We start from the raw sequence: 26,102 nt of genomic DNA on the forward strand, positions 1-26,102 counted from the left end.
TTTAATATTTTATATATATTAAATACTTGTGTTTTATATATATTAAAACACAAAGGGTATGAAAAAATATGGGCGAATATTTTTATAATCTTCTAAGTAGGACATGAAATCAAAAATAAAACCTTAAAACAAAGACAAAATTGCCCATGAAAAAATTAAAAACCATTGTATAGCAGAACACATCTTTAACAAGGTGAAAAGCCACTGGTTGAACGTGTGTGTGTGTTTGACCACAGGACAGAAAGGAGGTTGTTGCAAAGAACATAAAGAACTCAAAAATGAATGAAAGAAGCTAAATAAGCCAATAGAAAAAAACTGGGCAAAGGGCACAAACAGAAGAGATTCACAAAAGAAATACAAACGGCCAATAAACATATGAAAAGATGTTCACCTTTAAATACCAGTGATGCTTAGCTATAGTGAGGACGTGGGAAACAGGTACCCACTCACACACCACAGGATGGGGGAGGGGAAGTTTAAATGGGCACACTCTTTTTGGAAGGCAAAATGGTAATACCATGCATTCTTCTAAGAAACACCCAGGGAGCAAAGACGCACGTACAAGGAAATATATTGCACCGGTGTAATAGCAAATAATTGGAAACAACTCAAAAGTAAATCAATAGTGGATTGCTTAAATAAATTATGACAGTCATAAAAGGGAACCATATGTAGTCATTAAAAAGAATGAGGTAGGTTTGTGTGAAATGACATGGAAGGTTGTGCAAGGTACACCGGTCTGTGCGAAAGCAAGATACAGAATATTATGTCCAGCGTTGAACTCCTGTGATCTTTGTTTGACACGTGTGTGTGTATGTGTGTCTCTCCCAGGAGTGGACCACGGGGGACTCTCACCTTTGAAATGTTTCTGTAATGTGTGCATTTTAATAAACACGCACAACCTTTGCCCTCGGAAAGAAAACACTAAATATTAAAAAATCGATTCTGATCAGCCGGGTAGCTGCTTAAGATGACAAACTGCCCATGATGTCTGCCGCAATTTATGGGGAGAGAACTGATCTCGTCTGTGGCATCAAACAGTGGTTCCCAAGCTGTGGTCAGACTCCTGAAGAGTCCAAGAAGTGGAGGTCCCCAGGCTACTTCCCACATTTCAAAAGAAGCCTAACACTTCTTTTATGCGTTTGGAATGGCTGTCCATTAAACTAATTCATTAGGTGCCTTTGTTTTTGGCTGAAATTATCTCAACTCAGTGTGACAGCTCTGTAAAAATTTGGTGGCAGCTCTATGTCTTTGAACAATATAAAAAAGGGGAGCGGAACAATATATAAGAAGGGTTAACGTCTATTTAATTAACTTTTACTTAATAAATGAAGTAGGCAAATTTCTTTCCCAAAACATATCAGCTTCCTGACTGAAAAAGAAAGAAGAAAAGATTCTGGGTGTTGAAAAATACTAAGTCTCACAGATAGAAAACACCTTATTTCCTGCTGCAGTTTAAGACCTGACCACTAGATGGTGCAAAGAGATCACACATTTTGCAACATCTCCCTCTACAAAATTCTTAACATTAATAAGCACAATGAAAGCTTTCCAAAAGTAGAAAGAATGAACAATTGTGCTGGGATATGAACATTTTGCTTTTATAAAATTGGACTCTGCCGTTTCATTACTGATACAAAAATCTTCTGCCTCACTTTCTTCCTGCATATGCAGATCCCAAATCCAGTCTAATCTCATATATTGCAAGGGCTTGCAGAAGTCCATGCAAAGTGGATGTACAGAAGTTGGATTCAAAAATTCTTTTTACTTCGCGATGCCAAATGTGTTTCCATTAATTTCACCTCAATGCCGTGACGTAAATGCTAGTGGAATCTGCCCCAAGCTAAATAAGCAATAAGCCCTATTTTTCAATACACAAACACATAAAGATGTCAGCTCAAACTGTTTACTAATTAACACTTAAAAAGACACAAATTAGATATGCGTGGCTAAGAGCAATTATAATCAAGACGAATTTCTCCAGTCATTTGGGAACTGAAAAAAATGCCTAATTGCTGGAACCAATGTTTTAAAAACTGAAATCACGCCAGTTAGCAAATATGTTCATTTAAAAAACATTCCACGTGACTACACTCTTGAGGATTGACTACAAACATAAGAACAAGAAAATATTTAGATATAAAATTAAAATTTTAAGCTCCTTTAGATTTATAATTTCTTCATTAAATATGTCTGCAAACAGCAGCCTATAAAAACCTGTAGCAATTAAGTGGTTAAATGAACTGCCTCCCTTGTCAGTTTTAAAGGAGTGATTAATATCAGATCCTCCCTTTACTAATTAGACTCTCCCTTGTCTTTCAGCCTTAAAGCCTAGTGAAAATGGAGGCTGTTTGCTCCACCAGGAAATGTGGTGGGCTAATGGCGCTCCCTTGCCACGGTTTTGAGTGTGGTGCCCACCGAAGGGAGGGGGAGCACTGTGGTTTTCCATGGAGGGTCAGCAGCAGGCGGGGAAAGGGCTTTGTGTGCGGGTCTGGAAGGCATTCTGGATGCCTCAATCACAGGAATTGTCGGCTCCTGTTTTTAGAGGCTTGCAGTGTTATGCACAAGGCATGGAATCTACAGTCCAGGCCACCTCTCCTGGCCACCACTCGTGAGACAAGGGACAGGGCAGTCTGTGAGGGAGGCGAGGCTGGGGATGGACGGGCCACAGGGGACGGTGGGGTAGTGGGCGGGGAGGGAGGATAAACAGGCTGCAGGAAAGGTAACCGAGACACAGGAATTATTTTAGAAGCTGCTGCCGGAACTGAGGAGCTGGGGAGCTCTCACCCTGGCTGCAATGGGGCGTCCATCCGATGGAGAAATAGGGCGACTGCTTACAAGGGAAATAAAGTGCGGCTGAGACACAGAATATTTATGCGCCCATTTTCTCACTCCCAGAGAAGATGCTTCATCACGGGGTCGGCTGCGAAATTACACTTTTCCCGACTCTTGAACAGAGAGAACCTTTTGTTTGGGCAACAGGGAGGACAATAGGGGCTTCACTGGGACACAGCCCTCCGGGGTCACGGCCACCCTCCTGCAGAGCCAGACGGCTGCTCCCCGGGGCAAGGGGGCCAGGTCAGGGCCAGAAAGCACTCCCCCCCCACCGCCGCCTTTGCTGCTGACAGCTGCCACTGGCTGCTCCCTGGTCGCCTCCCAGGGCGGAGGGGAGGTAAGCAAACACACACTCTCCTGCCTCGGGGTAATGTACACGGCAAAGCCCCTACTCTGAGCCTCGGAAGGTCACAGACGGCAGGAGATGTGGCTGCTAGAGGGCGGGGTCGGGCCGCAAGGAGGCTGGGCTCAGCGCTGGGGACCAGGAGAGGGACAGCTTCACAGCAGGAATTGGTTTACAACCTTGGCTTTTCCGCTTCAACAGCCCATGCCACCTGAGCGCGTCTGAAGAATTTTTTCCCCCATATCTGCCGGATGGCATGGGCACTGATTTTTATCATGACCTTCCTTGGGGGCCTTTCATGAAACGTAACCAGGTGCTGCGTACACCACGACTGCCGGGGCCTCCCGTCAGTGCCACAGCAGCAGCCTTGGGACCAGCACTCCGGCCAGGGTGGGCTCCCTGGGCCTGCACGCCAACCTGAGGAGGGGGAGGCCAGGGGACTTGCCCCAGGGTCCAGCCTAGGTGGCAGATTTGGCATGCTACCCTGGGGGGCTCAACTCGAAAACTGTGTCCCTCCACTATGCTGTGTTGCCTCCATTGTCTACACTGTCCACAAACGTCCCTGCAGACACCCGGTATCTACACACCCACGCGGCGGGCGGCTCTGGCCCACACGGCCAGCGAGCCTCGTCCCACCTTCCTGCTGGAGAGCCGAGTGGCACGCTCTTGCTTAAGCTCGTCAGATTCCCGTGTTGGCGGGCTGGAGGCGCACTGTCACCCATTGCGGGGAGGCGACACCTCATCTCTTTGCACCTGTTACTCAGTTCACGGCGGGTCCGCGCTGTGGTGATGAGGGCCGCTGGGGACAGCACTTCTGGGCTGGCTGTCGGTGATCCCTCGGGTCCCTAATCACCAAGCTCAAGGCTGATGGGGTGACGGGGCTTGTTCAGGGGGTGACCTGTCCCCGAGGCTAAATGGTGGTGACAGGGCGCACGCAGGCTAAAATTCAGAAGCATCCCCCAGGCAGGGCAGGGTGAGTAACGTTCAAGTTGGCAGGAGAGCGGGCCCGCGCCAGTCCTGGACGGGAGGCAGCATGATGCCTTTGGGGCGAGCACTCCCACTTCCTTTATAGCTGCGGTCACCCAAGCCCAGGTTTCTGCTGTGAGCTGGGGTGACACCACGTCTCCCAGGGGGCACGGACGGATAAGGGAGGGGAGCGCCTGCCCCAGACAAAGCAGCCCCCACTGACGCTGGGCTCTCCCCGCTGCTTGGGAATCTCAGGCGAGATCCTAGGGGGTGTCTGGGATGGGCAACGGGACAGCGCAGGTCACGGTCAGCCCTGAAGTCTCCCGCCTTCTTGGGGGACGGCGCTTGGCTTGACAGTGTAAATGTGGGGAAAGCAAACCCCCAGTGGAGCACCCCTGCCCCAAGACCCCTCCCCAGGCACATCCCCCGCCCCCACCAGGGCAGCCAGACTGGGAATGGAAAGGGGCAAAATCATCCTGACTAGGGGGACCCCCAGCTACTCAGGGCCAACCCACAGAGCCCGAGTGTGAGGCCAGGGGGCTGTGGGCAAAGCTTCTCCTCGGCCTCCAACCCTCGGAGCTGTGCTGAGTTCAGCGGCTAAAAGGGGAAAGTTCCAGTTTATTTACAGAGAAAGTCCTCTGACCTTGTTGCAGGAGGAGGAGCCCGTTCACCAAAGTGTGTAGATGTCAATACACTAATCACCATTAAATGCACGTGGATGGCTGGTGGAAATAACTTTTAAATCCTCAGAGTAAATAAAAGTCTCCACGGCACCCTCGACTTCAGTGGTATCTGTGATGGTTTTATGCCCTATTTAGTGTTTCTAACCTCTCCCCGTTCCCCTGTATTTTCTTTAACTCTAATTTCTTTCAACAGAGAACACAGACGTGTGTTTTTAACTCATCACTGAAAACAAGGAAGCAAGCCCAAGCTTGGTCAACGGGGCTGTCTCTCCTCCGCCACCAGCAAGAGGGCAGCTGGCCGGGCTGCAACAGGACAGACTTACACCGACTCTCCCCGCTTCCTGTGGACCGGGGGAACAGTAGTAACAATGACCATGACCATGACAGCAGCCGCTGATAACTAACTGGGCAGTAGCCACAGCAGGTGCTGTTCTAAGCCACTTCCGTGACTGTCTTGGTCAAACCCATAAATGCTACAGGGCACTTTTATTACTATCCTGATCTGACAGAAAAGGAAACTGAGGCTCAGAAAGGTTAAGTGGAGGAACTGAGGAGTCTGCCCCACCAGGCTCTGTTCAGAGCACCTGACATCAAGACGACGCGTTCACACCAAACACATTTTTGGCCCTTTCGTGGGGAAGAGAATTAAGAGAACTTACGATGGTTTCCACCACATGTACTGGCTCTACACTGGGCTCTCTCCTATTTCCCCCCGTCCTGGTAACCTGAAGGCCCGGCCGGGGTCAGAACCCAGGTCGACGGGCCTCCCAGGTACCACTGTCCCCATCAGCCCCAACAGTAGGACAGGGAGCAACAGACTTAACGTCATAACGGAGCGGATTTGGAGTATGACACGCTAGGCCTCAATCTTGTCTTGGGTATTATTATTATTTCACCTCTCAGTCTCAATTTCTGCCCATGAAATGGGGAGGAACAATGCCACCTGGTCAACTTGGGGTGAGAATCGGTGATGACGGAGGTAAAGCCCAGGCCCAGAGTGGAGCATGTAGCAGGTGCTTCAGTGAACGGGGCTCTGGTTACAGCCCAGGAGGATGGGCGGGGAGAGAAGGGGCGACATTCACAGCTGCCCAGTCTCTGGCACTCACCACCTACCCCACCTACCCAGGGTGATGAGCAACTGCTGTCCACAGTGCTCACACATCTATCCATTTAGTGCTCGTGAGACAGGATCTACTGTTATCCTGGCTTTAAGCGGAGAGGGGGCGTGACCACCCGACCCCCACGCGCGCCCCTTAAGGTCTGTGTGAACTTGTCTGTCCTGAAAGGTCACAGGCCACGCATGGCACTGCTTCACCGCCTGCAGCCAGAGCAGGTCCCAGCAAAGGCATTCCACATAGGCTCGCTGGTGCCACCCTGTGCGGGACCCCAAGCAAAGGCAGTCTGAAGCGGACGGCCGCCTCAATTTTGAGCAAGGTTGACCTGGGGCTCCATGCACATGTATATTTCTGGTGTGGTAGCCAGACATTCTTTTTCCTAAGTTTACCCCCACCCCCCAAAATCTATAGATGACAATCACGTTGGTTTTTATGATTTACTGAAAATCAAAGACAAAAGGGGACTTTTTTGTCTTGTTTTTGCTATGACAGGTATAGAAATTTGTTGTACTACATTGATTCAATTTTCCTGGATTTCAGCCATCTTTCAATAATGCAACCTGCTTCTGCAAGCTGGGTACACAACAGAAAACCCAGAGGAACTGAGAATATTGAAATGGTTCTACCATTTCCATCTTTGAGACAAATGTGCCTCTCAGAGGAGAGCTGGCTGCAAGCATGTGACCGCTTAACAACCGTCTACATGTGAAAGACGACACGCACGCTAACGCTGTCTTATGAAAGTGGGGAGACCACCGGCAGATCTGACCTCTAGCTTGATTCCATTATCTCAACTCTCTTTCTTCAGAGTTGTCACATGTGCTCCAATCCTGGGTTTCTTTCTTTTTTATTAGGAAAACATCCAAACTCTTTCGAAACAGGCTGCCAGGTGGGGTCTGGCTATCAAGCACAACGGAATGAACCGTCATCCTCCCTCTAAATCACGAAGAGCCTCTGACACTTCCCCAAACTCCTACTGGTGGCAAATAATAAAACAGGAGGAAAAGCCAACTCTGCACACACACCCCAACCTCTACCTTCGTTACGCCATGACATTCTAAACAAAATGAAGCAGAACTGATTGTTCCGTGCATCATGTAAAACCTTCTGTCTTATTACTTTAAGTAATATACACATTAAAAGTGAGTTTCTTTTTCTCAAAAATAAACTTGAATGAAATGAAAGTATTTTTCTCAGAGGGTCACCCCACACCTAGGTCCCTCCTGTTCCTGGAACACAAACCCTAATGGGGATGGGAGACCCTGGGTCGAGTGAGTGATGACCCAGGCCCCCCACCTGTCCCACTCTGGGAAGCTTGCTTACCTCTTTTTCAATTTCTGCCAGAGATTTGATGGTGATTCCCAACAGATCAAAGGGCTGCATCTGAAAAAACAGATCAAGTCATCCTTTTAAACGGCTGGAAAAATGCTTCTTCCCATTTGCTCTCATTCACAATTGTGACACTTCAAACCCCCTTGTGATCTGGCGTTTTCTCCACTCCTTTTCCATGGAAACCATCGATGTGACTATAGTGACGAGTGAGGGTAAATGGACCAGTAGCAGGAGCAGACTCAGAAAACCTGGCCGTCACCGGGGTCCCTTCTGGTGGGGACCCCGGCCTAGGCACCTGTCTACAGCAGCCGGGGGGCGGGTCACGGCTCTCCTGAAAGACCATGACTGTCACCAATAATTTCTGCCTCTTGTGTCTCCTTGCCCACAGGAAAAGCCGGTGTGCTCTTTCTGCAGCCGCGGGGATGGAGGCGCCCACGGCTTCCCCACACTGCCCTGACATCCGTGTCTGTGTGCTGGAACGGGTCTAAGGAACTCCACGAGGCAGGCAGCCAATCTTCTGCCTGGGACTCCTTGGCATCAGAGAAGGAGCTGGAGGGAATTCCGGGTCTTTGAAAATGCAAGGTAAATGAAGTAACTGCCCATCAACTGTCGTTTAAGAAGTCAGTGGTGGTGGAAAATGGTAACACTGCATTTTAATGGGTATTTCTGTAACTTCATAGAGATGGGGACCTTTCTTGAAAAACACTGGCTTTTCCAGACAGCATGAAAAATCAAATGCACATGGCAACAAGAGTCAGCTGGAGGCCCAGAGAAGCCTGGGCTGAAATAATACACAGTGAGGGGTGGAGGGAACCTGGTCTCTGAGGTCCCTGGTCCGAGTCCCCTCAGGGGTCATCAGTGGTCTGTATTCCTGAGGGGTAACAGCCCAGCCTTCTGCAGCCCAGGCCAGCAGCTGGCAGCCGGGGATGAACAGGTGAAACCTGAGAAACTCTGACAAAAGCCCGGGGCCTTCACAGTTCTGAACTGCAGCCCAGAGGCGGGGGATTTCCTGGGAGGGGTGGTAGAAAGAGGCCGGCTCTGAGCCCAAGGACCTGGATTCTAACTGGGCTCAGTGCCCCTTCGTGATGCAGCAGCGGCAGGTTAATCACTCGAGCATTTCCTCTCCGGTTACAAAGCATTGCGGGAGGCCCTGCCGGCTGGGCTGCTGAGATTAAACACAGAAGCGCAGGGAAGCGCTTGCACTGGGCTTGGCCCGAATCCGCCTGCCTGAGCACTTGCTGAGTCGGCAGAGCCCGATCTTGGGACAGGGCCACCGAATTAGGCGCTCAGCTCCTGGGGCTGCTCTGCCAGTAGCCACAAAACAGTTTGGCTTTCTCCTGCTGCCGGCCCGAGTGGTGCGAGAGCGGGGCTGCCTGCCTGAGCGGCCCGGGATCCAGCAGAGGTCCAGCTGTTGTATCATTAGGCTCTAACTGCCCCACTAAACTTTCCTGATTGGAGCCGGTGTGCAGGACAGAACAGCCTCTCCAAGGGAGTGGGCGGGAGAGGCGCCAGCGTCTCCATGGCAACGCGGCCAAGTGGAGTCAGCTGAAGTTACTCATGCTCCGTAGGTCAAGTCACGAGCGTTTTTCAAGATTAAGCTGCTTACCAGAAGGGTTCAGAGAAGGCCTATTATATTTCATGAAAATGGAAACTCCAGTGCAGGTCAAATCGCGAACTGGGTGGTTTTAAGCTGGGTCCAAGAAAAACACTGAAGGATTCTTTAGCTGGTGCCCAAACTAGGGCCTTCATGTTTATCAGCTACTCAAAGCAAACTTCTGCAGAAAGGATTTTAAAAAGCCCAGAAAGCAGTCTACTGAGCCAGCATGGACCAGGCCTGCACAGCTGAGGGAGGGCCACTGCCACACTGGGGGAAAGGCACCACCGGAGAGAGGGCACAGGGGTGCCAGGCGGGGCCCGCAAAGCTGTGCGTGCTGGGTGCCTCTCACGATATGGGTTCTGGCCCTCAGACCCAGCTAGCTCACTCAATCCCTCTGTCACTAAAGATGGCTCAAGGGCCCAGCCTGGCCTCAGTTGCCTCAAGTGTATCATGGGGTCCGTGCTAGCCTGCAGTGGGCGGGAGACCCACAGCTGCAGGGCACCCTGCACTAGCAGGCCCAGCCCTGCCACTCCGATGCCTGCGATTTAGAGCAGAGAACGTGGTCATCACGGAATGCGGCAATGACAATGGGGAAGTGAGGCAGCTTTCTTTCTGCTAGACATTGACTTTGTTAAATAAAAGATAACAGAAATTAGTAAGGTGAGCTTGGAAAGCAAGCACATTTACAGCCGGTGAAGTTCAGTACAATTTACCATCACATTTGAATCAAAAAGCCTTCGCTGCATCTGCGTCTGAGTGTGTCTGCTAGTCTGCCTCCCTCCCTCCCCACCCTCATCCCTTCTTTCACTTCTCAAGCACCCACTATAGGCAGCATTAGCTGAAGGGGCCCAGGGAGGAACACGACCCACTTCCGGCTCTCAGGCAGCCCTGCTGTAGGCTGCAGGGCTGAGCTTCCAGGGGCGGGGAGAACACGAGGACAGCAGTGATTCGGGCAGGGGCAGGGGAAGGGGAGTGGGGCAGAAGGGGAGGGCGATCGTGCTTAAAACTTACACTTTCTGGAACACAAGAAAACTTCTCTGAAATCATAAATGGCACACCATCCATTGCTGCAAAAGAAGAAAAAAAGAGAGGAAATGGCATTGCAGACACCACTAATGTTCAGCACCTTGAGATACTGACACAGACAGTACAGGCCGGTCAGGGCTGGAGCCGGCCGACACGTGCACAGGTGAGTGGGGCCGAGGGCAATGGGTGCCCAGGTACCATTCCTGCTCCTGGGAAGGACACACACCTAGTGAGCGAGGCAGACGCACCGCCGAAGTGCAGACGAGCTGTGAGAGCAGGGAAGGGTCCAGAGCCCACCCGGGGTCCAGCCTATAAGCGGTGGGAGCCACCGAAGGGCTGGTGGCAGGACAGAGGCGCACGAGGGCTGAGGGGAGAAGGCCGGGCTGGGCGAGGAGGTGGGCAGTAAGCGTGCTCTTGAGATGTCCTTCCAGCTGAGCCTGATCACAGCCAGGCTGTCAGGCTCCCGGGAAAGGTCCAGGTTGGAGGAAGGAGTGGTTCTGGAGTCAGACAGCTGGGTTTGGACCCTGGCCATGGCTTTGGGTGTTGGGGGTCCGCCTGCCGATGCAGGGGACGCGGGTTCGTGCCCCGGTCCGGGAAGATCCCACATGCCGCGGAGCGGCTGGGCCCGTGAGCCATGGCCGCTGAGCCTGCGCGTCCGGAGCCTGTGCTCCGCGACGGGAGGGGCCACAGCAGTGGGAGGCCCGCGTACCGCAAAAAAAACCAAAAAAAAAAAACGAAAAAAACGGCGCAGCCTGCGGAGGAGTAGGTGTGAGCGGGCTGTGTGTGAGACTCCGCCCCCGGCGCCCAGGTGCTCGGCAGGCGGGGCTGCGCGGCCACCATCGCCGGCTCCTGGTCCGCTTTCCTGGGCTGAATCGCGGCTCCCCCGTCTCCTCAGTGTTAACAGGACACAGAAGGGGCGGGAATGGGTCCTCAGCAAAGGAAAACGGGGCAGGGGTGTGTGTTCAGCGGTTCCTTTCCCACAGCCCCGCGCCCACCCAGTCCCCAGGTCATCGCTGTCAAATCACGGCCGGGAGCTGCCTCCCCGAGCGCGCCCTCTCCCGGGAGGAGCGGAATAATGACGTCAGTGTGGAAACCTCGGCACACGGAGGAGCAGGTCGCACTGGACCGAGTGTGACACCGGTACCCCGCAGCGTGAAGTCCAGGCAGCCGCGGGCCGTGGGGCGGGCAGAGGCTTCTCCTGGGGCCCGGTTTCGCCCTCAGGTCTGAGCAGAGGCCAAACCCGGCCTCCCTGGTCCCAGCCACTGGCGTGGCGTGGAGCGTCACTCCAAGGGCAGTGGCTTTCTGGTAAATTGTGGTCACAGGAAGAAACGGAGTGATGAGTTCCCTGGGAGGCGATCATCTCTGCCTCCCCCGACATCTAAGATGGGGCCCTCTCTGGTACACAAGTGGTGGACAATTTTTTTTCAGTCCTAAGAAATAAGAGTCACAGAAGCAGAAAGAAGAAAAGGAAATAAGAGAAAGAAAAGAAATCTGGGACAAAGCCTCTCTGATCAGTAAGACAAGCCACATGCCTCATTTTAAGCTACATTCACAATTTCTGGGAAGATAAACATGGAACCTTCTCTGGTAAGTTTGAGGAAAAGGCAATAGCACAGCTGGCCGCAGCTGCTGCACTGGAAACCTCCTCTTTTCCTGGGAAGCCTGCTTGGCCACGGGGCTCCGACAGAGACGTCTGTGGTCAGAGACCTTGCATCACGGAGGCCTTGCGACCTGCCGTCACTGCCTGGAAGAGGCCCAGCTAAGCACTGGGGACAGTGACAGCCCCCCAGAAAGGCAGGGGAAAGCCCACAGTAACCTTAACACAGTACAGCACACACGCAAATACACTAATGAAATCTGAGCACCTTTGCTCACTTACAGCTGGGAAAACCCATCCCTGAACAGATGATCCCTGAAAGGCCACGACGCCTTCTAGAAAAAACAGGACCAGGCCCACCCAGGACCCAAGGAGAGGCCAAGCTCCCTTCCCAGAAGTTGCCACCGTGCACTCAACGTGGCTGGGAGTCAAGGCTCACCCCATGCGGCACTCTGACCCCAGCCCCCTTTCAAAAGCCACAGAGGCAGGAGAGCACGCAGCACTGACAGCATTTCGGACCACTCACAGATTGGGGGTCAGAGCCCACACAGGCGCCAAGCAGTGACTCCACTCTTTGGCCCTTCCATGAGGTATACATGAAATTTCTGAGAGCAAACCTGCTTCTTCCACACTAGGGCCTTTCACGGTTTTGACAACATTACCAGTTCCTCCCCAAGTGTCTAGCTGGCCCTTCTACCAGCTCCTTCCCATCAGACCGACGGGCCAGGAGGTGGGCTTGTGTGCAAACAGCCCCATCAGACCCATCATGGTCTTTTCGAAGCCACTCTTTCCTTGGCCATCCCCCTCACCGTCAAGGCACCGCCCCCATCCTGGCCACCCCAAGTCAGACGCTAGAAGCCACAGCCTACTTTACCTCTTCTTCAGATTCTCAAAGCCCCCTGTTGTCACCTGCCCTGGCCCTGTCACTCTCTGCTCTCTGCACACGTGTCTGCACACACACACCGCTTTCCCAGCTTCTCTCTGCCCAGGAGACAGACGGCAGGGCCCAGGGCAGAGCTCCCTTCCTGCGCTCGGGAAGCAATCAGACCCAACGCTGGAGAGCGGTTTCCAGCGAGCGCATCTTTGCCCACGTCGCTACGCGGAGAACCCCGCTCGTTCATTCACTAGGCTTTCTGCCTTTGGTGTTTAAAGACCTCCTTAGGGTCTGGGGGTTTCTGGTAAGATATGGTGAAGATCTCCGTTCTCCCTGGTGACAGCTGTTTCCATCCAAACGTCAACACATGTTCAGACAACTGGTGTTCTGACAAGGTGGGAAGTAAGTGACCTGCAAAGGCCCGACTACCCCGGGAAATGAGAGACCTGGGGAGCACTGGGCGAAACTGAGGAAGGCTAGTGACCCCTGCCCAGCATGAGGCTGGCAGTCAAGCCTGCATACAAAGGGAAGAGACAGGAGGATTTCCAAGGCGGGGTGCTTACGGCCCCTCCGCACAGGATGCCCCTCCCCTTCACCCTACGTCCACCCACCGCCATCCCTCTGGGATCCGCTCAGAGGGGCCCCCTGGGTGCCTAGCCAGGGCCGCATCTCCTCTCCCGGCTGAGGGTCCTAGCCATCCGCGTGTGAGTCACCTCTGCATTCCTGTCCCAGCACAGGGGGTTCCTGGGGTGCTCAGCGCCCCCCATAATGGGGCTCCAGCCTGGGGACATTTGGAGAGAACAAAGGGAAGACGCCTTCCCGAGACTGTCTGCGAAGCAAGAGGCAGCAGTGAGGGTGGCCCTCCGGACTGTGGGGCTGATGCCCTCCTGGCAGGGTTTAGCAGCAGAGGAGACGGTGTGGAGAGCCACTCGGACCTAATCCGACCTCAAGGGGAGCTGGGAAGGGAGAGAGATGTGAACTTGGGGATAAGTTACCACTTTATCTTAGAGCTCAGGACAGGAAGACGGGCACAGCCGGATGCTCCTCGTATTCTAGACAGCAGGCTTTAACAATCTTGGAAGAAAAGGGAGTCCATAGGCTCCCAGGGGCTGAAGCTCCTGAATGGGAGCTGGCTCAAGAGGAACAGTCGCCATGGTGACACGCCCCGCGTCCCTGGGAAGGGGAGCCAGAGTCCCCAGGAGCCAATGAGAGTCTGCGAAACAGATGATATGCCAACCAAGTTCCACTTATTTAAAAAATCTAATATGGCCAAGATTATGGTAGGCTGAGAAGAACATGGATTTCAGCAAAGCACTTGACAAGTTTCCCATGTTACCCATATGGACAAGATGGATAAATACAGCTGGACAATGTTAAGGGCAGGAGAATCCATAACTGGCTGGACTAGACGTTCAAGAAGCTGATTAATAAATGGATGTTGACCTCAAGTGACCTCTCTGGAGGGTGCCCAGGGCACTATCAATTACTCTAATGAAGACACGCAGAGTGGGCTTATCCACTATGTGGCTGATGAGGACAGTCTACAAACTGGATAACAGAAGACCAATAAAGATCTCAAAAAGCTGGAGTCACGGGCTCAATTTAACAGATGGAATTTACTAAAGGTCAGTGCTAAGTCCTGTACTTTAAGTCCAAAACACCAACTGCGTTAGATGGAATGAAAGAGATGTTCATGCTGGAATAACAGCAGAAGACATGAAAAAAGACTGGTCTGTAGTTGAACAAGTCAACAGCGTGACTTGACTGTTTAGAAAGGGGGAGGGATGGCACTGTAAGGGACAGTGCAGCAGTCCTGGTGCCAGGCTGAGGGAGCTGCCACCTTGGTCTGCTCTGGGCTCAAGGGAGGGGTTCAGTGCTGGGATCGCACTCTCAGAGGGTCGTCCTGGGCAGCCTGCCCGATGGTGAGGGACCTGAAGCCAGCCCACAGGAGGGAAGGGGAGGAAGCCATCAGACCTGCTGCTCCAGGAAGGCCTGATCCCATCCACTTTTGTTCATCGTTGCACCCCACCTGGCACCCGAGAGCCCAGCGCCGTGCCCGGCACACGGGAAGTGCAGCAAGATGGGGTTTGGTCCAGATACGAGAGGCCTTGAAGGTGAATGTGGTCAAATGTCTGCACATGTTCTCAGGGCTGTCACAGGAAGAGGGGCTAGAGAGATGGGGCACGATTCAGAGGAGGGGGACCCTGCCCTCCTCGGGGAAAGGCAGAAGGCAGGACCAGCAGAACCGGCTGACAAAGGTCCAGGTGGCCGGCCGCTGGGAGGGATTTTCTGTGTTGGTAGAAAGCTGATCTGTGGGACTGCTAAATCCCCTTCTAGTCCCACGACATCCGTTTGTCTTCTCCTTATCTGGGCAGCCTTTCCATATCTTAAGGTATCTAGAGGTTTGCCAAACAGAATTCTTAAAATCAATGGCACACATTTTTCATGCCTTCCAAAAGAAGTTCACAGATCGTCTCCATCCGGGCTCCTCGTGGGGAGTCACGTTTACTTCCTTCCTTCCTTGTTTCCCGAGCTGAGGCCAGCGTTTCGTCCTCACCGTGATCCTCCTTCTAGCCTTCAGCCTGCTGCAGAGTCCTACTCGGACTGACGTGCAGTGGAGGGGCTGGAGGGAGAGCCGTGACGAGGGGGCAGCTCTCATGGAGCCACTGCTCAGGGGGTACATGTGCGCCCCCCAACCGGCCCTCCCAGTCAGCCTGGGGTTCTACAGGGTTCTCACACGGACATGGCCTGACCGATCCACGGTCACAACCCAGAAGCAGGACACAGGAGTCTGTCCTTTCCTCACTGGCGCCAAAGGCGGCATTCCCGGGACCCAGAGCAGTCCGCTCTCCAGGCTCCTTGGCTTCCTTAAACCTTGGCTGGAACAGAACTTCTCCCCTAGCCCAGCTCTAGGCTAGAAAGAGAGAAAAGGAAAGGAAACCACATTTACTGACCACATACTAGAGAGCGAATGGGCATCAAATAACGTAACCCTCAAAATGATCACGTGCAGGTTACATTTAAGGAAACTGAGGCTGCAGGAGTTACGTAGCTTGATGGGGCCAGGATTCAAGTCCAGAGCTGTGGGTGTGGCGCTGCCATGGGTGGCAGGCAGGAGGGGTCTGAACTCCAGGGGGCAGCACGTGTGGCGAGAGGCAGTCTCACCTCTCTGAGCCTTGGCCGCCCTGCCTGCAAAGCAGGGACAACACAGCCAGCTGTCCTAGGAGGTACTGTGAGGGCTGGAAGGGGCCCACAGCCAACGTGGGCTTCTGCTACAGTCCACAGCCCCGTGCCGGGCAGGCTCCCTTTCGGGACCAGGACGGTGCTTTCTTCACCGTCTTCCTTTCTCTTCCTTTTTCTATTTTATTTTTTGGTGGCAGTTTTAACAAAACGCTGATCCTCTGCACGGAGCGAGCGGCGCAGAGCAGATGAAAGCGAGGATGTGCCGTGGGCTCCGTGGCGCAATTAGCATTCTCCTAAACAAACGAGCTTCAGCAGAGCTGTAATTAAGCAGGCCTGTAATTAAGTATATGCCCTTTATCATAACGATCATGCTGGAAAATGGCATGATGTATGGAGCTCTGTTATTAATGCTGTAATCCCAAACCGAAGTGTGAGTACATAGAAATCAGCGTGTCAGGCCTGTCACCGGAGTGTTTGTAAAATACATTAAAGAGAAAAGCCGGGAAACAATGAGCTCATTCAACTGTTCCTTTCACAATCAGGCTCTACAAGTCAAGAGGATTGTGAATGCTTACAGAATCTGCAACGTTTCAACAAATAAAGCTCTAATCTGCTACTGTATTAATACCACCCCCTATTCTAAAGAAGGAAAGGAGGAAGGGGGTGATTTTTTTTTTTTTCCCCACAACTGACCGGGATACCTGCCTTTGCTTTCCTAGGGGAAGAAGTCCAATTTGCGTGCCGTATCTGTTTGGACATAAAATTGGATTTCGGCTTTTGCGCAGACGGCTCTGCCATGAACCTCTAGGAACTCTGCCTGGCAAGGGGACAGGGTCACAGCTCCTGCGTACGGGAGCTACTGTGTAACTGTACTTGCCGGGGCAATCCCTCAGAGCCCTCCCTTGATTCTCCCCTCCAAATGCACGCCCGTGGACTTCTGAGGGCTCAGCACAAACCCACCGCTGACCAGCTCCCAAAGGCACCGGGCCGGGAGCAGCACATCTCCTTGGTCAGGCCTGCCGATTCCTTCCTCAACGAGGAAATGCTCCGATCGACACATGCATTAATTTCAACGCACTTGATAAAGAGATTCGTAAAGTCATGCGGTAAAAAATGTAAACTTTTTAAAAAGACTCCATTACTAGCATCTCAATTGTTGTCTGCTTACAGTTGCCAAGTGGTGTTAAGTGAGCTTGGTCACGGTTCCTCAGAAGTTCTTGCAGAGATGAGGGTGAACAACGTGGCCTGCTGGCAGGCAGTCATTTTCAGAATAAAATTGAATGCAGTTGGAGTGGTAGGAGACCTTTAATTCTGTGGGCCTGCTTGGGGTTCAGAGCTGTACATAATCAGTAACCTGGCCCTTTCTTCTCCCCATTCCCTGCGGCCTTTCAAAGGTTCTTTACAATTTGTGATGGGAAAAGTGCCAGCAACTCTAGATCTCAAGGCCACTTCTCAAAACTCATTTGTAAACCAAAAACACCAAGCCGGTTCGGCTTTCCTGGTGATTTCACTTTGGGGATATTCCTTGGAAGACATCTGTAGATGCCCCAGAGCTGTCTGCTAGGTGACATTCCAATTGAGTTGACACAAGGCCAACAACTTCCTTCTAGATCCCCAAAGTGATTTGTTTTGCCACGTGATTCATAAGCCAAAAGGAGTGATTCATCAGCCACGGCGAGAGCCTCCCGAGTCCCACGCGTGAGGTGGCTCCGAGGAAGGCAAGAGGGGCCTCACGCGCGTGAGCACCCTGGGGCCTGGGCAAGTCACTCAGCCTCCGCGTCTGCCTGTCCTCGGTGAAGGCGGACAGCCGCTCCGCGGCATGGCCGACGGGAGGAAACCAGAAGGGGCCAGGGGCACACCAAGCAGCCCACTGCTTCTTCCGAGGAGCGAATTCAGGTCAGGCCCTCTGCCCCATCTCTGACTTAGGACAAGCGTTCAATCTCTCTGTGCCTGATTCTTTGACCGCAGAAGGAAGGAAATCATACCTGCATTGCTGTGCAGTTTAAATGAGATAAAAGCGTAAGGCTCAGCAGGTCATGGAAGCAACCTAAATGCCCATCGACAGACGATTGGATAAAGAAGATGTGGTGCCCATATACAAAGGAATATTGCTCAGCCATAAAAAGGAACGAAACTGGGACATTGTTGAGACGTGGATGGACCTAGAGACTGTTATACAGAGTGAAGTAAGTCAGAAAGAGAAAAACAAATATCGTGTATTAATGCATATATGTGGAATCTAGAAAAATGGTACAGATGAACCGGTTTGCAAGGCAGAAATAGAGACACAGATGTAGAGAACAAACGCATGGACACCAAGGGGGGAAAGTGGGGGTGGGATGAACTGCGAGATTGGGATTGACATATATACACTAATATGCATAAAATAGATAATAAGAACCTGCTGTATAAAAAATAAATAAAATTTTTTAAAAAAGCATAAGGCTCAGGTACAAACTAACTGCTCAGTAACTGTCATCATCACGGCACTAGAGGAAAAGCCCTTTCTCTTCTCCCTGCTTTTACATACAAACACAAGCGCATCCACATTAAATTACGTAACCCGCGGCTGTAACTCCTGATCCAAAGGCTCTTGGAGGTGTGGAAGCGAAGCCTACCCAGGAGGGCTTCCCTTGGTGTCCGGACCATGGCTCTCCTGGCATCTGCCTTCCCTTGAGCTGTCACAGGTCGAGCTCAACGGCAGAAGCAGGGCCCAAGCTGGGCCCAGGTGCTAAATGTCCCCTGGAAAAGAGCCCCCAAAGCAAAGAGAAGAAAACTGCCCCTGGGCATCAGGAGGCTAGTTTACCAGGTTAGTCAGAAACACCGTAATCTTCAAATAAAGGCGCCTTCACACCATAAACGAATATTCTCTGAGGTTCTATTTCGCATGGGTAATTAGGAAGCTCTCCCCCGCATTTCTCTGGCCACCGCCCCCCCCCAGGCCTCCAAAACACGGAGCACCTGACAGTAACTGTCACTTTAGCCCTGCAGCCTGCTTCACCCTTCCACGTCCCCACATCCTGGGAGGAAGCTGAGGGCCCTCCAGCCCTCCTACACCCCTCCTTCTGGAGTAACCACCCAGGGGGCCCCATGGGCTTTGCAGCAGGACGCCTCGTGGGTCTCTGCTGGGAGGCGGGAGCCCACAGAGGCTGGGCCACGTGCCCCACAGGGACTCTAGATATATGAAGGAGCACATCCTCGCTCTGCTACAGAAATGCATTTTAAAACTTTATGAGTACTTAATGGCTTGGGGCAGAGACCAACTGCATTTTGCTCAAAGTAAAGATAAAATCCAATTAAGTGAGACTTTTCCTTGCTGGCTGTTGAGCGGCTCCTGGGTAAGTCACCGTCACTATGTGTTCACACCTGCTTCCCCAGTGCACACGCACAGAAACTCCTCGGTGAGCTCGAGACCAACAAAAAGGGCTTTGGGTGTGCAGAATAAAAAGCTGAACCGAGGGGCCAACACAGGGGTATTGCCGCCAGGCACATTCCTGGGGAGGCAGGCATGGTCTAAACGCACTGTCCTCCAGCGACTGAGGCAAAGCCTTGATGGGGACGGGACAGGCCTGCGCAGGGCTCGGGCCCCAGCGCAAGAAGATGCGCTTTCATTTCTAGAGCTCTTTTCACCTTCTCAAAACCAACTAATATACATTTTTAAGTTTTATTTTTTTTAACCCCTCAAAAAATGAATACATTCTCTAAAGAAGCAATTCCCATAGTCCAGCTACGTTAAGCACCCCTTGACACCAGAGCCACATCTCAGGGGTCTCCTCGGGGGAAGAGCCGGGGTAGTGGTCTGTGCACAGTCCTTGGGGCCCCCCCCAGCTCATTTCCTATTGGCTTATGTATATGTTTGCATGTACAGAAGAAATGCAGGATTTTTGGGTGTATGTGTTTGTGTTTTTAATAACAATAGCATCACAGCATAACTGTTCTGCAACTTGCTTTTTTCACCTGTCAGAGGGTTTCCGTGTCGGGGTAGCTACAGATCTATCTCAGTCTTTGTTATACCTGCACAGAAGTAAGGGTGGGGTGACAACCGAGCGCCAGCTCATAAGGAGCCTTGATTGCCATTTAAAGTGGCCTGAATGTCCCCGTGAGGCCCCTGGGGAGCCGCTGCAGGGTTTTTGAGCTGGAGAGTGACACACTGTATTTATATTTGAGGGATGTCTCCTAGTCCAGGCACATGAGAGGGAGTTAGGCTGGAGGCAGGACCACCAGGAGGAGGTTCTGACAGTAAATCAAGGGGGGCTGGTGGCCTGGACTAGGCCTGTGACAGTAGGAACGGAGGAGAGGGGACACATGGAGGAATGTTTAGATGGCAGAATCCAGGGATCCCACAACCGGCTGTGGAGGGGTAAGGGAGGAGCAGAGGAGTCAGGGGCGTCTGAGGTTCTGCCTCAAACAGCTGGGAGAAAGGGGTGCCAGGCACAGATGTGGGGGCCAGTGGGGTGGAGTCGGAAGCATGGGGATGAGCCGGTGGGTTCCATTTTGGATGTGTCAGGTTTGAGGGGCTTTTGAGACATCCAAGGGAAGACCCTGGCCGACACTGGTGGGAACACCACGACCAAGAATGCAAGACTGGTTGGTGAGGACTGCCTGGATGCAAGTACAAAAGTGAGCCCTGACGGAGCGACTGGGAGTTACCAGCATGGTGATAACCAAGGACACGAGAGGAGGGAAGATGTTCTGGAAGAAAACACGTGAGGATAGAGGCAGGCCCAGGACGAACACTGAGGGATGCTGACAGTTAACACTCAGGTTGAGGAAGAGAAGTTGGCAAAACAATGTGAAGAAGATTAGAAGGTACTCGGTGATGATGGATCAAAAAATTGGAGGTGTTAGTATAAACTTGGTTTTAATAAGCAGATATATGTCTGTGAGTCTGTTTCTGTTTTGTAGATAGGTTCATTTATGCCCTATTTTAGATTCCACATACAAGTGAAGTTATATGGTATTTCTCTTTCTCTTTCTTACTTCACTTAGTATGATAATCTCTAGGTCCATCCATGTTGCTACAAATGGCATTATCTCATTCTTTTTTATGGCTGAGTAGTATTCCGTTGTAGAAAGAACAGATTTGTGGTTGCCAAGGGGGAGGGGAGGAGGGAGAGGGATGGACTGGGAGTTTGGGGTTAGTAGATGCAAACTATTACATTTGGAATGGATAAACAAGGTCCTACTGTATAGCACAAGGAACTGTATCTGATCTCCCTGTATAAACCATAATGGAAAAGAATATTAAAAAAAAAGAATGTATACACATATATATACATGTATGTATAATTGAGTCACTTTGCTCTACAGCGGAAATTAGCACAACATTGAAGATCAACTATACTTCAAAAAAGGAAAAGTAGGTATACGTGAAAATACATGTAGATACGTATATGTAAATACACATGTACATTTACATGCACGTGTATGTGCTCCAACACACACACACGTAATATATTTCTATTTGCTGAGGCCCTAGAAGCAATGGCACCTCGAGAGTGATGAGCATACCCAGTGCCCAGCTTTTGGTTTCCAGGATTCTCCTCTCAAAGAAATAGGGCTCTTTGGAGAAATGGCTGATTCAGCACTGAGCAGGGAAGGAACACACCTGGGACATCTTGTTGCACCAGAAAGTAAAGACGTTCTCTAAGAATCGGGGAAATGCATCAGAGGGACACAGGAGCCAGGGCTCCCAAGGGCTAAATATGGAAAAAATTTGAGCATCAAAATAAATACTGATAAGAATGAATAAGAATCCACTAGTCCACATCAATACACACAAACTGGGGATAAGGGAAAGCTCTTCCTTATAATAAAATGCCAAGTAAGAAATACTGAGGGATGGAGTTATAAAATGAATGGATGCTAAAACTAGTAGGTGAAAATCTGATGAGGAATGAGCTATTTACGTAGTCCTGAAGTATTTCCCACAAATTACATATTAATTACAAAAGGAAAAACAGAAATTTCACAGTGAAGAAACCGGGCACACAGCACTTCAACCACATGATCCCAGTTAATTTTACCAATGCTGGGTCATGCCAACATCATGGACCTCCTGATATGATGCACTGAGAATAAATACCTGTTGAATAAATAACAGTGATGAGAACTGTTCTGGGAGTCAGGGGGCCCACGTGTAGGCCAGTCAGGTCTCAGTGTCCTCATCTGTGAGTGGACGGCTTGGGCCACATCAGCCACTTGGCTAGGGCTCATCTGGCAACTTTAAAAAATTATTACTGCTGCCTGTTGTTCCTCCCCCAGAGGTTCTGATTTACTTGGTCTGAGGGTGGACTCTGGGCTCCCAGGTGAGCATATGTGCAGCGAGGTCTGGGCAGCCCTGGGCCATCAGATGATCTCAAAAATCCCTCCCAAGCAGCCGCACAGCACAGGGAGATCAGCTCGGTGCTTTGTGACCAGCTAGAGAGGTGGGATAGGGAGGGTGGGAGGGAGGGAGACGCAAGAGGGAAGAGATATGGGGACATAGGTATAACTGATTCACTTTGTTATAAAGCAGAAACTAACACACCATTGTAAAGCAATTATACTCCAATAAAGATGTTTAAAAAAAAAAATCCCTCCCAACCCTGACATTCTCGGTCTCACAAACCGTAACAATCACCGTCAGTATTAAATAAGCGTTGGTGATTTGAGACCCGGATGTAAACCTCGGAAGATACAACGCACAAAATCCACCAAGGCTGGCCCATCCCAGGCAACGTGATTTCTCCAGCCCTCCTCTAGGTTCTACTCAAACAGCCTTCTCCAAAGCAATAATCAGGAAGAGTTATAGCAGGTTCTGGGCCAGATGCCTCCCCTCCCCTCCCCTCCCCTCCCCTCCCCTCTCCACCCCTGGAGTCAAAGGGCAAGGAGAGAAGGTGTCCCAGGGCGTCCGGGTGTCTACAGCCAGCGCTGACCCACGCTCCAGAGAGCACTGTCCAGGGAACAGCGTCGGGGCACTTACACACGTGCCCTCTTGAACCTCCCAGCAGCCCCGTGGGTGTCGCCATCCCCACTCTGCCAAAGGGACCTGAAGCCCAGGAGATGGGCCGTGGTCAGGGCCGCAAAGCTGGTACAGAAAGGGAGCTCTTCCAATCCACTGCCTTCCCACCACTTGAGGAAGAGGTGGGAACACCTCCCTACGTGGCATGAAGGAGTCATCCAAGGATGGAAGCAGAAAGGTATAATCGAGAAGGGCGAACATGTGAACGGAAGGTACGCAGAGCTGGAAGGTGTTAAGAAGCCAGCATGCACGGGGTCTTCATGGTGTCTTCTGGGCTCTCGCCTCAGTGGCCCAGACAGACATACCTGCCCCAGGGATCTTTGGAGTTGGCTTTCAATGCAGGTCTCCTTAGGCTATTCCCTTACTTAAAATCTTCAACTGTTTCCTCAGGTTTAAGGGGTGATGTCCAAATGCCTCAGCCCAGGCCCTCACAGGCTGACCCCAACCTAGCTTTGTGGTCTAGCTGCCCTCCCACCCTGGCTCCCCACACCTTGGGATCTAGCTACGCCAACCTCCTCACCATTTCCTGACCAAGCCATGCATTCTGTATGCGATATGCCCTTCTCCTTGCTGTGTGCTCGGCCTGGAGAGCCCACTCCTGCCTGTGGACCCCCCAAACCAGCTGAAAGTTACCCATGTGGATCACCTTCCGAGCTGTCACTCACTGGAGTCAGTGCCCTTGCTCCCACTGCCTCTGTGCTGCAATCATCCATCCCAATGCCTTTCCCCAGATGACAAGCTCCAGGCTAGCCCAGGGCCTGCAAGGATGAGGCGATGGACAGATAAATGATGCAAGGCCACCTTTCCGAAAAAAGCTGTTTCGAGATGGGAATTCTCTAGGACTCTGTGAAACAGAGACGTTCTAACTCCTTTTCTTCCGATTCCTTGATCAATGAATAAGCTTTTGATTACTTGTCTGTTTGCCCAAGTACTTTAACAATAGGATAGTAGGCCTGAGCATCACACAAACTGGAAAGGTATAACCTCGTTATAACTCGTAAGATTTGAAAAAAAAGACTGCCCACAGGTTAAAGGAAAATGGTACAAAATGTGACACTCTGGTACCACAGCACAGAGATCTTCTGATCGTGATTAGTGGGGTCACATTCCCCAGGGCCTGGGTGCCCCTGAGTGAATGGGAGAACTTAGGATGAGTGCCCCGGAGCCAAGGCCCTGAGCCCTGGGGTCGGGGGTGGGCCCTGGAGGGGCAGCCACCACGGCAGGCCCCAGGCTTCATCCTCCCCAAGATGCCCAGTGATTCCAAAAGCCCCGCCACAGTGACAGACAGACATGGACCAAATGAAGAGCGACCTGCTACGGGAAGTCTCACAACAGTCGAAATCCGACCTATGTTTACGTAAGACTGCACTGCCTGTGTGCCTTCCAACCAGGTTGTAACTTTATAATAAAACTTAATTTGAAAAGAAAAAAACCCCCATTTCTACACCTTGTATTTTTCTCAAACACTGAACTTCCCAATTCAAAACCAAAGGTCTGGGCTTCCTCCCCTTCATGTAGCTAGACTTGCAGCATCTGTGAGGAGGGTGGTGCCCACAGAGGGTGCGCGATGACAGGAGACGACAGAATTACCACCTGTAGTTGGGACAGGGCACAGGCGGGCACACTGACCGACACAGAGGTGCCTTTCCAATCAGCAGAACGTTCAAGGGACTTTTCCCTGGGAAACAGCTTCTCGGGAAAACAGTACATCACATTTCCAAAATTCAGCTCCAGTGGACAAGCTCCCTGGACCACGGTAATGTGAGGAAAACGAGCAACCACAGACAGAACTGACGCCTCGGCTGACACCCGATCTGATGTGGAATACTGGGGCGTGGGCTCCCTTCTATCTGCTTGCTGCGTCTCCGAAGTACAATGCCACAAATTACCCAGATTTCAGATTTAATATTAACCTTTAAAGGGCATGTCACAGAAATGTATTCTCTAAATATTGGTTGTGAGCTCACTTTGTAAGTCTATCACGGAAAATAGGTGTGAGGCTGCCACCCATCTCTGACTACATCTGTCATGGGCATCTCCCGCCACCTGACAGTAATTCCAACTGAACCCAGCAGTCCCACAGACGAACAATTCAGCCATCCTCGCTAACCACAGTCTGAGCTCAACCTTAAGATTTAATAATAGAGCCTGTTAATACTGCTCTCATTTCTAGAGCTGATGAATTTTCAGAGGCAACATGAGTTGAAATAATGAGTGCGGAGATGACAAAGAATTTTAATCCAAGGTTCTTTGAAATATCCAGTATAATAAGCACTTGTTCCTTTCTACAATGGGCATATAAAAGAGAAATCTAAATAATAATTGCTGTAATCATCTTGAAAAATATGCAGAGATTAATGGTGATTATGAAAATCTGTATAATTGTTCTCTGAAATCATCACTGATGAAGTGGTATCTTGAAATGGCCATAGCCGGAGAACTTTTAACACCGAACTCCATGTGGGCATGGAAACGTGACACTTCAGCTTTCTCCTCGTAAAATTATTACCCTGTGTTTACGAAATTGTTTTTCATCATTTCCAATACGCTGGCCTGCATTTTAACTCTTCATACCAGCGCCCTGAAAAGGTTCTAAGACGCCCTTAATGGGATGCATATGTCATTGTGGTTCAAAGCCCCAAGTTCAACTTGTTATTTATTCAAATAATTAATTACTCTTGTATCCATCGAGCAGTTTGTCATGACACATTAATGACTTGATAGACTTCTATGAACTGGTGAACACAGAACAGCAGAGCGTTTTTATCGTCATTTAATTTTAAAACGATCCTGTGTGAAATTATCTAGTCGTGAGTGATGGGAGCATAAAGAACAGACTCAGCAAAGCCCCTTTTGGATCATTGCTTTATTAATGGTAACGTCAGGGAAATGAAAAATGCTAACATTGTCATATTCCGCTGCTGGGGGGAGATGAATGGCTGGGGGAGAGGGTGAGGGTGCTGAGCGCTCAGGCCAAGTGCACAGGCCCCTCCTGGCGCCAGGCGGGGCGGGGCTCACGCCTTGCACACCCAGAACTCCAGCTCGAGACACCACTTCCACGCCCAGGCTCCCTTTTGAGTTTATGGCTCTCGACGTCTATTACTTTTGTGTGTGTGGTCTTTTTTTTTAACTTGAATTTTCCGCTAGTGATATAAAGCAGCCTCACGAAAACATTTCGCTTTATTGCTTTGAACATTAAACGTTATTAATCCAATAGAAAAACGTTAAAGATATTGCTGTCACCTTCAAATGTGAAATGATATTAGGCGCTAAAAAAATGCTGGATTAGGAGAAAAGATGTTCCCTTAGTTTCTTTGGAGCTTTGAGATAACTGTGCTGGGTTGATGATAAGATAATATTTCTACAGGGCTCACAGCACAACATCTGCTTAAAAGAGATTTCTTTTTTTTTTTTATATACAGTGAAAATTGTTTCTCAATTGTTTTAATTACAAACTTGGGAATCTATGCAAACTACTCCCCAGCAGTGTGATTCAAAGACAATAGACCGCAATCCCTGAAGAGCCGCAGCGCAGCCGGCGGGCGGGC

At 50.9% G+C, this 26,102-nt stretch overlaps 1 protein-coding gene across 1 annotated transcript in view; it reads right to left on the minus strand.

Annotated features, from left to right (window-relative positions):
* Positions 1-26,102, minus strand: part of MVB12B (multivesicular body subunit 12B) — a 183,596-nt gene that overhangs the window by 16,657 nt on the left and 140,837 nt on the right. The window contains exons 8-9 of the mRNA XM_030858652.2: positions 9,883-9,938; positions 7,266-7,325 (exon numbers count right to left, since the gene is read on the minus strand). Of these exons, the coding sequence (XP_030714512.2) occupies positions 7,266-7,325; positions 9,883-9,938 (116 nt within the window). The remainder of the gene's footprint in view (positions 1-7,265; positions 7,326-9,882; positions 9,939-26,102) is intronic.

This window comes from Globicephala melas, chromosome 6 (assembly GCF_963455315.2).
Source record: "Globicephala melas chromosome 6, mGloMel1.2, whole genome shotgun sequence".
NCBI classification, from domain to species: domain Eukaryota; kingdom Metazoa; phylum Chordata; class Mammalia; order Artiodactyla; family Delphinidae; genus Globicephala; species Globicephala melas.